We start from the raw sequence: 13,822 nt of genomic DNA, 5'->3' as shown, positions 1-13,822 counted from the left end.
CTTAAGAAAATCATAGAAGTATTAGACTATCGAAATCAACGATTTAGAATACAAGCAAGTTTATAAGTTGATCATTCATTTCGAAAGTATGGTTTTATATATTAGGGACCGTTCATAAAAAGATATTTGATTCTGCAAAATACAAACTTAAAATAGATCGAAAATCTAATTCAAGATCAAAGATACCTCTTATTTTCAATATGACTAAAGGTACTTTGACAACCTCATCTATCGTACAAGCACCGGTGCTATCGATCGCTTCAACACCAACAACTACAGCTGTCTCTGCACCTTTATCAGTACCAGTTTCAAGTCACACAGGAGCAGACCATTCATATATTACTATCAAGCCGAGTTCTCTGCCTTCGACCACTATTTCTAGCGGATTTGCAACGCAAACACATCGACAGAGACATCATCCTATTGCCATTGCACCAAAACCTGTGTCTAAGACTATTACTCGAAGAGCCTCTTTGCCAACACAAAGTATGCGTCCTCGGAAATGTAGTAAAAACTTGAGTTCTATGACCATCGCCGTCCCTGGAGGAATGAACGACAAGACTCAAAGCAAACCACAGCCAATAACTTTGGCATCTCCTGTAACGAGAAAGGGATCAACCAGATCTGTGTCAGCATCGGCAGAAGATACTATTTTAGCACCTTTGGAACCTGATTCTGGTTCTATCTCTACAAAACGGTCTGGGTCCCCAACACCAGGGGTTCAGCCTGCCAAACGAAAAGAATGCAACACTAAGCAGAAATGTACAAAACAACGACATCAAAACGTTTCTGGAACAACTGTTAATACGATTAGTTCTAAATCCTCTCAAATAGCAACAGTTGCACAGTCTGCCTTAAAAAATCACTCTAACCAAGAAGATACGTTTTCATCTTCATTATTATCAATTGACGAAAACCCTCTTCTGTCTTCTCTGGATTCCAATTTATCTTTAGATGTTTCTTCAGTGATAAATGAATATAAAGAATTACCCTTTAACCAAATTTCTGGTAAAACACGGCCTGGAGTGAGAGCTCTCCATGAGGTTCAAAGCATTGAACGTACCCATTTTTTTTCTCCACCCTCATCGCCTGCTCCAAATTTTTCAACTTCCATTCAATTAGCCCCAGAGGCACCGTCTTCAATATTTAGTCTAGATTCAATGGAAAGTAGTGATTCTCTATCTAAAGATTCCGATCACTACATTTCACCCCAAGTGTCTGCTCAATCTGACCTTTTTCTTTTCGATAAACAACCTCATATTTCCAAACCTGAACCAATATCTTTTCTTCCAGAAAGTTTTTGCAACGAACCGATATTTGGACTTTCTGAAAACAACCCATTACTTTTGCCTGTTACATCCACAGGAACCCCACCAACTCAAGAAAATTCACCTGCCATGGAAGAATCAGCACTTGTTTCGGTTACTAAAAATCAAGTTTCTGATCCCAAACTTGGGGCTAAAGAAAAATCTAAAAAAAATGTTAATTTAAAGACGGAAAAAGAAGTATCACCAGCTTCTTTTTCTTCGGACCTTTCTTTAACTCATTCGTCGGAGTCTGCTTTAGCTCTTAGTCCAGATTCATCTTCAAGCTCTTCTTCACTCACTTCGCCTGATAATACCAAAACACAATCTTTTAACATTGAAAATAACCCTGACTATATCGCCTTAACATCTGCATTATCAATATTAGAATCACAGCGTGCTAAAGCTCGAAGAGATATCATTTGTTTAAAAAATCTCAAGACAGAAGCTTTACGCAACCCTGAAGATTTTATGCGCGAAGTCCGTAAAACTGGTCGTGTTTATGGCGCCCCTACGATGCAAAATATTGTCCGTGCGCCCTTTATTCAATGGGAAAAGTACGGTATAGATTTGAGTGATCTTGAGCAACGGATACGACGTGGTATTGTTGATAATCCGGAACATGCATCATTTAGTTCTATAAGGCTTTTTGATGAATTTTTAGGCCCTAAAAGAAATGAGTTTTAACGGGATTTTTATTCTGTATTCTGTATTCTGTATTCTGTATTCTGTATTCTGTATTCTTTATTCTTTATTTTTTATTTTTGATTCTTTATTTGGTTTTATTATATATATTATCAGGAAATTATATTTTATTCAACTAGGTTTAAGCATTAAAAAAGGCATCCTCCTTTTTTTTCTCCATAAGTGCACGATATCCTTCAATGATTTTCTCTCTTTCGGTTTGTAAAATATAGCGCCTCGCCATAGAACCGGCTGATTTGGGGACATTGTTCAAAAGTTTAGTTGGTACTCTCAAATCTGGTGGTCTATCAGCGATTTCACCGAACTTCGGTCGGTCTTTCTTAGTTTCCAAATGTGCCCAAGGATCAGGAGAATTTTCTCGTTTTCTTTTTTTTTTGCCTCCTCGCTCGTTTCCGTTTTCATCGTAATTCTCTTCATCTTTAGAATCTTCGTCTTTAGCGTTTTTCAAGTCACTATTATTTCCTTTTTTCCCTTTCTCCTGAAAAAAACTATTATGATTATCTCGTTTCGTTTTCTTTTTATGTACTAAAGGAAGAGCATTATTTACTCGTCGATTGAAATCTGCCCATGATTCACCTGGCATCATTTTTAAATTATTGATCATGTTTTGCTTTTCCTTTTCTTGTTTTTCCCTTTTATTTAAAGGTTTATTTCTCACAGCTCCACTGAGCCGTTTTTCCTTCAGGTCAGCAGTATACTTCATAAAATGTTTAAATGATTTCGGTGTATCATCTTCCAAATCAACATGTTCAAGTGGCAATTTATTTTTTTTCCCCAATCTCCCAGGCTTTGAACTTATATTGGTACCCGGATCATTATCAAAACTAAGTCAAAATTAATATTTCAATAGTTCATTAAAATTTTTAGCTTACCTTAAAGATTTTCTTTTGAAATAACCTCGAGATTTTTTGAGGGGCATCGTTTAATGAATTATTCTTTATATAGGAAATCAGGAATCAGTAAAATATTGCACTTTCACAAGAAACACCTTTCAACCAGTACTTGCTGATTAAGTTCTCAGGGATAAGGTTTTGATAAAATTTTTTTGAAGTGTAACCCAAAGCCACGGGGTCCCGTGACTTTTGTGGCTAGGGTTATTCTCAGTGGCTACAACCAGAAACAAAACCAATATGTAGATTTTAACTACGCGCCGTCACAGAAGAATAGGCAGGGAGTAGCATGGCTGGGGGGTTGTTTTACTGCTTAGCATAATAAACAACGGTTTTGCAGGTTGTCTCCGATTCTGGCCCGCTCAGATACAAATTGGATAACCAACTGTGCTCGCCTAAACAGTTTTATAGTGATAGATTGAATGTATTTAGGATCCTGGGATTTCAAGAGTTGTAATTTGTGATTGCCAATTTCCACGATGTAAGGGTACGAAATTTGGTAGAAGGGTTCTGACAGCAGTTCAAGGTCTTTCTAGTTACAGAGGTAGCTCTTGGGGACGCAGTCTTTACAAAATGATTTCGATAAAGCTTTTAATTGATTAAAGCTCAATGATTGATTATAACTATATAGACTAATTAAGGAGATATTGTCCAAACCATGATAACTACGAAAATTATGAAGCATACTTAGTGTAGTGCAAATAATAAAAATTTGATCATAATTATGATGAATAATAAAAAGATTTTCAAGGGGTATAACTCCAATACTTTTATTAAGTTCGTAACCGCTAATTATCATTTAAATGCTAGTTGTGACGGTCTAAAATTCAGAGCGTTTCTTTTTATGTAATATGCGTATCCCGCACAAAACATCATGTGATTAATTTTAACAAAATTCTCCATATCATTAATTTTTAAGTGCAATTTAAAGTTGCACTTGTTTAACATGTCACAAAAACAATTTCATATTTTATTTCATCTGATCAAAAAACAACCAACATATACCCATTTTAAAACCCTTTTAGTTACAATGGATGCTTTAAAAAAATTGTCAAAATTTCAATAAGGAATTGAGGTGAAAAAACCTTTTTAAGTGCAATTTGAAGTTGCACTTGTTTAACATATCACAAAAACAATTTCATATTTTATTTCATCTGATCAAAAAACTAACAACATATACCCATTTTAAAACCCTTTTAGTTACAATGGATGCTTTAAAAAAATTGTCAAAATTTCAATAAGGAATTGAGGTGAAAAACCTTTTTAAGTGCAATTTGAAGTTGCACTTGTTTAACATATCACAAAAACAATTTCATATTTTATTTCATCTGATCAAAAAACTAACAACATATACCCATTTTAAAACCCTTTTAGTTACAATGGATGCTTTAAAAAATTGTCAAAGTTTCAATAAGATATTGGTTTTTCTCAATTATAAATTGGGGGCAATTTCTTCGTTTTTTTGCTCTCGAAATTATTCCGTAATTAACAATATCTATCGACAATGCTCCCAAAAACTACGATATGTAGTCTAATTACCCAAAAAAGTATATCTTCTTGCTCAATTTCTTCACAAAGTGGGAAAGATGATAGTATTAAACACCACCATAATTCAAAATCTTCTGTTAAGCCACCAACTGTTAATTCAACTGTTAAACCACCGGCTTTAAACAGTAGCACATTTTCACCATTGTCTGCAACACACTCAACTTACATGAATTCATTCAAGGCTCCACTTTTCAAAACGCAGTCATCTTTCTCAAAAATTTCCTCTAACTCTGTCCCTCGTGTGCTACCAGCCATTGTCCCTGAGAGCATTCAATACTTGAACCGCGCTCAACAAGCGGCAATTCTTGCACCTTCAGAATTACCCCTCGAAATCAGCGGTGGCCCAGGAGTTGGAAAAACTAAGTCACTTGCTGAGCGTGCTGTTCAAAGCATTGTCAGTGGGATTTCTCCTAAAGATATCGTCGTTTTGTCTCATACGCCTCTGGAGGCAAACAGCCTAGCGCACCACATAGATCATGGCCTTTCTAAATTTAACGTCCAGTCTAATTTTTTTTGGAAGCACTACGTTTCGTTTTTTTGTGTCCGGATGCTACACTTATTTGGCTACAAGATTGGTTTATCTTCGAATTTTTTTGTATTATCGGAACAAGACAAACTTAATTTTGTCAATGAATCCCTTGCTGACTCTAGAGTCAAAACGTGTCTTAGAAATATGGGCTACTTCAAAAAGCCTGTTAAAAACAATATCAAAGACCTTCATCTGGATTTTGCTGGAAATTCCTACTTCAATAAGTTGTATAAAAATGGTGATGATTTGGATCCCCTTTACATTTCCTTAGTCATTGAAAATATTAAATCAGGAAATTCATCTATTTCTCAATGGGTTGCTATTAACTCGGACCACTTTCCTGCTATTGCTCGAGTTCTTGTTGAATATGAATCCCGCTGCAAGAAAACAAAATCATTAGATATGAATGACTTGGTTCTATACGTCAATGAGATTATTGACAAGTACCCTGATGTTGTTAAAGATGTTCAAAGCGTTTTTGTTGATGGGGCTGAGAATATAACAGGTGCCGAGTACCAGCTAGTTTCCTCTTTAGCTAAACAAAATGGCAATATCACTGTTTCTGGCGATCAAAACAAAATCATTCACCCTTTTTCTATGGCTTCACCTATCAAAAATCTTTTAGGGGCTGAGCATTCTAAATCTTTATCTTCTGTTCTTTGGACAGGTTATCGATTAACTAAGCCTATTGCTAAATTGTTGGAAAATATTGCCGATAATGATTTAACAATCAAACCTCGATCACGCACCATTTTGCCCGGTCCCTATGCAGTTGACTTTACTGATCCTTTTCAAAAGTCTTCCGCTGTTGCTTCTTTTATCAAAAGTCAAGTTGAGAAATTTTCGGGTAAAGCCTCTTTAGAGTATCGTGATTTTTCTGTTTTGGAAAGTCAAAGTGATCTGGCATATACACAGGAGGCTTTTGAAAAGCATGGAGTGCCTTACAAAATTCTTGGAAATTCATCATTTTGGAGCCAAAAGGAAATTGCAATGGCTTTACACACATTGAGGGTTATTCAGTCTCCTGATGAAGATCGGTCGGTAGTTCAGCTTTTAAGATACATGGACTTAAATGTTGACCACTTTCTTGGGTTGAAATTTGACGGTTCTAAATGCTTGACATTATTTTCCAAGGCTGCTGCTATTGCTGATGGAAAAGCTATAGTCCAGCTCAGCAAAAAAAAAAAGAGGGAAATAATTTCTTGTTTTGTAGAAGTTATTAGGAAGTGCTCTGAAGGAGGTATATCTTTGGAAAATACACTGAATCAAATTATCACTGGATTTGGGCTTGACAAAACTCCAGAAGGGAAAAAATCAACTGATAAGTTGGTTCAGCTTATTAAGAGCGACAAACTTCAGAAAGACTTTAACAGTATTCATTACGATAGTAATCCTACTCATGAAATTACTAAATTTCTTCAGCTTCAAGCTATTGGTCAAATTAGTGTTGACGACTACGACGACAACAAGGTTACTTTATCTACCCCGTACGATGCGCAGGGACAGGCATGGCCAATTGTTTTTTCTCATTTTGAGTATAAGAACAATGTTAAACAATCACTTAGCCAACTTTACTCAACTGTTTCTTGTTCCAAAGCTATTAGTATAATTACTTTAACCTCCACATTTTTTACTAATACTTCTAAGTCTCGGAATATTAAAAACCCCTTGTTTGCGTCACTTAAATCGTCTTTTCTTCCTATTGATCGCGTTGCTGCCACGAGAATCAATGCCTTAAAAAATAAAAATTCTACTCCTAAATGAATTTTTTCTTCTCAAAAATAGCTTTTTTAATTTTGAAATAAATACTAATTTTTTGCTTATATATTGAATAAAAATTTATTAATTTGTTTTTGAGTGCTTGTGAACTAATTAGGTTTGTGGAGGTTTAACTATGGGCTTATCTAGGTGGTAAGCCAACTGCCATGCTCATTTGGACATATTTAATAATTCAGGTTAGGGTTTTATTTACAATAAAATATCGTTTGTTGTCTGGCTTTACTTAAAATTTAAAATAACGAGTTTATTATCTAATTGGTCTTTTGTTCAATTATTTAGTGATATTTTACCAACCGCACTTTTTTTATCAAAAGTTATTTATTCTTCATACCCTTATAAAGATACGAATAATATTATTATAACATTTGATTTAACCTATACACGATTCTATTTATTTTTGTTTTTTTTGCAACAGCGATTGGATAACATAATTCATTGAATAGTATACAAAAATTAGGTTGAGTAAACTTCAGTAAAGAATTTGTCATTGATTTTTAAAAAAATTTCTTCTTACCTAAATGTTCAAAAGCAGCTGTACGATAATATTTAAAACAACATTATTAGTTTATTAGTCTATTATGGAAATTATCTTGTTAATTGGATTATAAATTTCTTTCGGTTACAGTATGAGCTCAAACTTGTTTTCTGAAGACTTGTCTTATAAGTTGCCGCCCCCACCATTGTTAAACGATGACAGTCAATCTTATAATTCAACTGGTTCACATAAAAAATTATTTGCCCATAATGATCAAAACATTATTGTTGTTCTTAGATATCTCACGCCTTTTAAAATTTCGATAGCAATAGTAATAGTACTCTATTTATCTGGTTCTATATCTTTTTTAAACTTGCCCAAAACTATGGAGTATATTATTAAAATTTTAGACAGTTACATCAAACAGTCTGAAAGCTTACGCAATACAAATATTGAAGGTGATTTATTTACTATTAAGGACATTATTAGTGGGAAACCAACTCCCTTTCCTTTTATGGAGCTTAGTTCAGCATTCACCAAAAATAATGAAACTTTTAATGCTAATGACAACTGCAATCGTGTTTTTGATCAGCTTCTTGAAGTTTTATTTTCAATAAGGTCTATTGATGAATTACATACTTTTATTAATAGACTTCCTGGATTTGTGATTATAGCTGATGGAAAACATGATGATAAAGATAGTAAGATTATAACTGAATCAGCGTCTCTAGGCATTAATTGTGTAACGCAAAATTCTGTCATCGGAACCTTTTTCACAAAATGTTTTCTTGAATTTGATAGTATGGCTTTTGACCAAATAATAAATTTGTGGGATTGCTTAGTTTCTTTTCGAGAACCGTTTTTACAAAAATATCAATATACTCATTCTAAGGATTTCTGTTCCGCGTCAAAGGAATCTGCAAAACTTCTGAAGATTTTTTTTGGCTCTGAAATGCTTAAAAGTTATACTTTTCAAGATACTAAAGTTCTTCAGTCTCTTCTCCCTGATTTACAACATATATTTTGCATTTCAAGCGAAACACTAGATATAATGCTTGAAGGGAAGGTCGCCGTTTTAGACAGAAGTGATGGGGTTTCATTGTCCTCAATTAACAAAATTTTAGGTGATCTTTCAAAAAACGATAAGTCACTCCCGGTATCAGCATATTATATTAAATACTTTAAATTTATACAAGAAAACGACTATGAACAAGCTTTTGAATATCTACATCGTTTTTATGACTATACTATGCATAGACATGGCCGAGCTCATTATCATAATGCACTTTTCACATTAGCAACCCTACATGCTGAGTTTGAATCTTTTGAAGAAGCCTTACGCGCTGTCAGTGAAGCTATCTCTGTTGCTAGAGAAAATAAAGATAATATGGCTTTAACAGATATCCATTTTTGGTTATATAACTTTATTTCACTCCATCCTCAATACAAAATTCCTGATTTTTTATCGTCAAAGGATCAAATGATACAATTTTTAAAAGCCAAATCACAGGATACATCATACAGTCTTTATTCTTTAGTACTTCAACATGAATCTTTACATCAACTTATTAACTGCGGGTCACTCATTCAAGTATTTGAATCTCTTTTCAAGAGTTTTTTTATCAGCGTAACATCGAATTCAGTTTTACCGGCTTTTAATTATTTCACATTAGAGGCATCAATTTGGGAAAAATTAGGAATCTTTTCTATTGCTTCGACATATAACCAGATTTCTTTTACTCTTTCAAAAATGACATATACCGCTTTACCGGTTATCGAAAGTACCATTCAGCACGCAGAAATATTATTTGATGGGGGAGAAATCTGTTCCGCTTTCGAGTTACTAGAATCAGTCAGAGATCTTTCCATTAGATCGCAAGTTTCTTATAAACAATGGTATTGGAGTTATATGCTATTGAAGATGAGGCATAGAATCAATGAAAATAAATTTGATGAAGCTGAGTTTATTTTACACAAGCTAACTCCTTTAGTTAAACTTAGTTATCAAACTCAGGCAAACTACTATATATATGAGGTTTTATTGCTATTTAAAAAAGGTTTGAAATCCGTTGAAAGACAAATATTGGAAAGCTATGAACGCTTTTATTAAAGAAAACGCTGATGTTTTATATAATTTAAAACTAATGCTTATTAATATTGATATTATTTTTGAGACCGAACGGCCAGCCAAATCTTTGAACGCATGTTTAAAAGTTATTTTTCTTTCTGAAAAAGCTTCAATACTTATTTATAAGTATTACGGTATTGTTATTTTAGCTCGCATTTCTAAAGATGAGAATGAGTTTTTAGATTCTATTTCATTAATCGATTCAGTTATGCCAAAGGTATGAAGACATTTTTACTTTTTGAATTCTATTAACTTCTAATATTTTGTTGTATAGATCCTTGAAACGGAAAATGCAGATTTGATAGGTCTTAGCTATATGGTATTAGGAGAAACAACATTATCAATTTCTTCTTCATCATCATCATTACCAGAAAAAAATACAGTCTCATTTCTTAAGAAATCATTGAGTTATTTTCATAAAGCCACTCACTTTTATGAAAAAATGCAAAATTGGTCTGCACTTTTGAAAACTTTTGACTTCATAAAAATAACCTCATGGACCTTGTATTCCAAGCTCAGTCAGATAAATTCCAACACAGCCAAATATGAAGGTTATGAGAAATATTTAGAAATATTTCAGGCGGCTGAGGCTACAATCATTCGATTGAATGAGCTCATCAAAGAAAATAAAACTTTTTCATGTATAGAATCCCAAGTTTTGATTTAAATGTAGATATATTAAAAAAAAAATTACCGAACTGACCAAAATTTATTTACTGGATTCTAGATGAGTAAGATTCACCATTATGCATGCTAAAATTTTTGATAATTTTTATAAGTGTATAAACCTAAGAAAATGACCAAGAAATAAATTCGAAACATTGATAAAAGCAGGTGTAATTAGTCGAAATCAGTTTGTTTTCTTATGTAATTATGCCTATCTCTTCACGCACTTTCATAGGGACTCATTGCTTATATTTATATTTATATTTATATTTATATTTATATTTATATTTATATTTATATTTATATTTATATTTATATTTATATTTATATTTATATTTATATTTATATTTATATTTATATTTATATTTATATTTATATTTATATTTATATTTATATTTATATTTATATTTATATTTATATTTATATTTATATTTATATTTATATTTATATTTATATTTATATTTATATTTATATTTATATTTATATTTATATTTATATTTATATTTATATTTATATTTATATTTATATTTATATTTATATTTATATTTATATTTATATTTTTTATTTTTTCATTTTTTATTGATGTAAGGTTTTTCTTTTAAGATGTGTGTATTCTGTATTTTTTTGAACCCGTGTTTTGGAGGGTCCATTGGTAAATTGGTTTTCTCATTTCGATTAGTTGGAGGCGGCATTAATAATCCTCGCTTTTTCTTTAGGTCAATCGTTAAAGGGTTACCAATTAAAATTGATTTGTTTGAGTTGCATTTAAAATTTGATTTACTTTTATCGTTTAAAATATTTTCGTTATGTAGTTTAACTGAAGGCAATTGTACCTTAGTGCTTTCATATTTAGTCGGTTTTCTTTCTATAATACTTTGTTCATTTGCATTATCTTTTTTCAATTTTCTCCTTCTATTTGCAAACCATGTTCTAATTTGAGGAACTGAAAGGCCCGTTAATGAGCTAAGTTTTTCAACTGCTGGTTTGTTGACATATTTGGACAATTTAAAACTAAATAATTTTTAGTATCTTTTGAAATTTGACTGAGTGTTTAATATTTACCTTTTTTCCAATAACGACAAACGATATCTTGAATCTGAAAATTCCAAATAGATTATTTGGGACATTAAACAATTTTGAATTTGGCGTTTTGTTTTTATAAGAATGTCAGAAACTCTCATATTTAATTTGTTATCTTTTTTCAATTTTAATGCTGTTAGCCTTTCAAACTTATTTCGAACTCCATAAACAGTTTTTCGAAATTTCATAAACTTTTGAAGAACAATAGACATTGTAATTAAACAAGACTCTAGTACCTCACCAATTTCCAAAGAAGGAACGGGCTCAAAAACTGACAATTTTAATGTCTTAAATGTTAAACCGATAGCCTTGATTTAATTATACTTATTTTTATCGACTTACTTCTAAAAGAAATTCCAAAAACCTAGATAGTTCAAGCGGGATATATGTTTTTGGAATTCTGACAATTTCAATTATTTTCAATATGAGAGTCATAGCTATATTATACCTTATGTTTTTTGTTAGATTTTCTTTTTTTTGTACATCTATGTAACTTACCATGGAATCGTTCGATAAACTAAAATACTTGAGAAATCTATTGTTTTCGGAATTCCACCGGTACTCACTATGTTACAAAATGATATAAATATTGTTCGTTCGATATTAAGTGGGAAAGCATGATTTTCATAAAGGCTTTTAAAGCCTACATTTATTTCTTGAAGTTGTTCTTCGCTTGCCATCGTGAGTTAATTAGAAGTTGAAATGAAATGTTTTAGAATTTTATGAGAATTTTTATGAGAATTTATATTCTTCAAAATTGTTACTTTATTTCTTTTAAATGTAATTATATCACAATCTGTGTTTTATCGAATGAAAATAAATTTCCACTCTCTTTTTTATTTTTTCTATTTCTTAAAAATATAATAGTTTATTTGGCCTATTTCATAAAATATTAATATTGTGATGTATGGAGCAACTAGTGTTTTGTCAATATTTGATACAGATTACCTTATGTTGAATCTAAAAAGCACAGCTTTCTGTCATTTACCATAATTAGTCCATGGCATGACTCTCTTCACTCATTTTCTCAGAACAAAAATACTATGTCATGGTTCTTTAGAAATGAGCAAAGCGAATTTTCATTTTTTTTTTTTACTAAAACTGATTTGTTAATTTAAGAATAACAACAATATTATCGTCATGGTATTAGCTTTTATTAAAAATATCACAAGATGTAAACACTAGTGTCAACTTTAGTATAAGTAATATTATTATTGGAATTAGAAGGTAATTAGCTTGTAGAGCGAGTTTTACTACTTTTTTACAAAATTGGTTTCACTAAATAGAAGCGTTCCGTTAATCTATTTAAAAATAATATTTGTTATTTATTTCTAAAATCTAAGAAAAAGTTGAAACTATGTGACAGGGGTACCCTGGTATGGGGCTTGTTTGATAATAATCAATGCCTGTGCAATACTTATGAGCTAAATAGTCTTGCAGCTAATTTATATGCAAGGCTTTTTTTTGGGTCATTATAAAATTTATTCTGTGACATAAGTTTATTCATTTGTTTATTTATGTGCTTATCACATTTTTATTTTTTATTTTTTTATTTTAAAAAAGCAGAATACCTCATGGTAAAATGAATTGGGTTTGTCTTAACATTAAACACATCCCTGTTACTTTTAGTTTATCATAACAAAGCATCCTTTGTCGTCATTGAGAAAAGGCAGAGCAAAAATGAAGGTTCATCAAAAACTATATAAATATTTTCCATTTTGCTTTTTTTATCAAATTTAACTAATATTTGAAATCAAACATCTGTTTTTAATCTCTTTAATGACTCTTCAAAAAAAATCATTTAAAGCATGGCGTTTTCGCCACCACAATACTGAAAAACCTACCCCAGCAATTCACACAATGAACAAAGTTACCACATATTTTATTGATTTTAATGCTCCACAAGAAGGTACTGAAAGTTGTAATCACACTGAAGAGCTTCCCGCTATTCCAGAAATGTCTTTAGATCTCCGATCAGCACTAGAACAACTAAAAGCTTTGCATCTAAGCTCTAATAAAACAAAAAAAAAACGGTTTTCTCGTTCTCAAAATCATAAACCATCAAAAATTCATGGGTTTACTGCTTATAAATCTTATTATAGCCGAAATTTTTTATCTGTTTCACAAGGTTTAATATCAGCGATTTTATCTAAAGCATGGGCTTTGGAAAAAAATCAGCATGTATGGGATCTTTATGCGAAACTCTACAGAAGATACAAAAGAAATCTGTCCTTTTCTGAATGGTTAGAAAAAAACACTGTATCTGCTGAAAGTTCAAACTTTGAATTTGATGAAAAAATTAAGAGTTTAAACACATCAAAAATTAATCCTTCTGCAATGTATGAAACATTTGATTCTTCAAGCTCTTCACCACAAATATCTCTAGACATGCAGCCAGCAAACTTTGTTGACAGCACACTACAATTATCACTAGAAGTTCTGCCATCTTCTATACATGCGGGATCTGGCCTACCTTATATAACTACTGATATGAGTGATAATAGCAGAGATTTTGTTTTACATCTTACCCCTGAGAATAATACTGAAATTTCTAATGAAAGTCTTGATGTGACCCTCTCAATGATAAGCTCATCATCTAAAATTTCCTCAAGCTATAACGATCTTCTTCATATATTTGGGCCCGAATGGCTTCAGGAATCAGAATACTTAGGATAGAATAATAATCTTACCTAGTCAAAGAAAAAAAAATAACATAAT

General features: G+C 31.7%; 4 protein-coding genes across 4 annotated transcripts; all 4 read left to right on the top strand.

Moving 5' to 3' along the window:
• Window positions 1–200: 200 nt before the first annotated feature.
• On the top strand, window positions 201–1,991 carry SAPINGB_P003047 (uncharacterized protein; the record flags this gene model as incomplete). The annotated part of the gene is made up of 1 exon (XM_031997765.1): window positions 201–1,991. One exon carries the CDS (start codon window positions 201–203, stop codon window positions 1,989–1,991), a length of 1,791 nt encoding a protein of 596 aa, XP_031853656.1.
• A 2,622-nt stretch (window positions 1,992–4,613) lies between these two features.
• On the top strand, window positions 4,614–6,740 carry SAPINGB_P003046 (uncharacterized protein; the record flags this gene model as incomplete). The annotated part of the gene is made up of 1 exon (XM_031997764.1): window positions 4,614–6,740. The coding sequence occupies one exon, from the start codon at window positions 4,614–4,616 to the stop codon at window positions 6,738–6,740; it is 2,127 nt and encodes a 708-aa protein (XP_031853655.1).
• A 1,004-nt stretch (window positions 6,741–7,744) lies between these two features.
• SAPINGB_P003045 (uncharacterized protein) lies at window positions 7,745–9,825 on the top strand (the record flags this gene model as incomplete). Its single annotated transcript, XM_031997763.1, has 4 exons — window positions 7,745–9,001; window positions 9,486–9,575; window positions 9,633–9,677; window positions 9,781–9,825. 4 exons carry the CDS (start codon window positions 7,745–7,747, stop codon window positions 9,823–9,825), a joined length of 1,437 nt encoding a protein of 478 aa, XP_031853654.1.
• Window positions 9,826–12,964: 3,139 nt separating this feature from the next.
• Window positions 12,965–13,780, top strand: SAPINGB_P003044 (uncharacterized protein; the record flags this gene model as incomplete). Its single annotated transcript, XM_031997762.1, has 1 exon — window positions 12,965–13,780. The coding sequence occupies one exon, from the start codon at window positions 12,965–12,967 to the stop codon at window positions 13,778–13,780; it is 816 nt and encodes a 271-aa protein (XP_031853653.1).
• Between the last annotated feature and the right edge of the window lie 42 nt (window positions 13,781–13,822).

This window comes from Magnusiomyces paraingens (assembly GCF_902498895.1).
Source record: "Magnusiomyces paraingens strain CBS 517.90 genome assembly, contig: contig2, whole genome shotgun sequence".
Taxonomy (NCBI): domain Eukaryota; kingdom Fungi; phylum Ascomycota; class Dipodascomycetes; order Dipodascales; family Dipodascaceae; genus Magnusiomyces; species Magnusiomyces paraingens.
The sequence above is the reverse complement of the archived record's forward strand: the minus strand, read 5'-3'. Positions and strand labels throughout refer to the sequence as shown.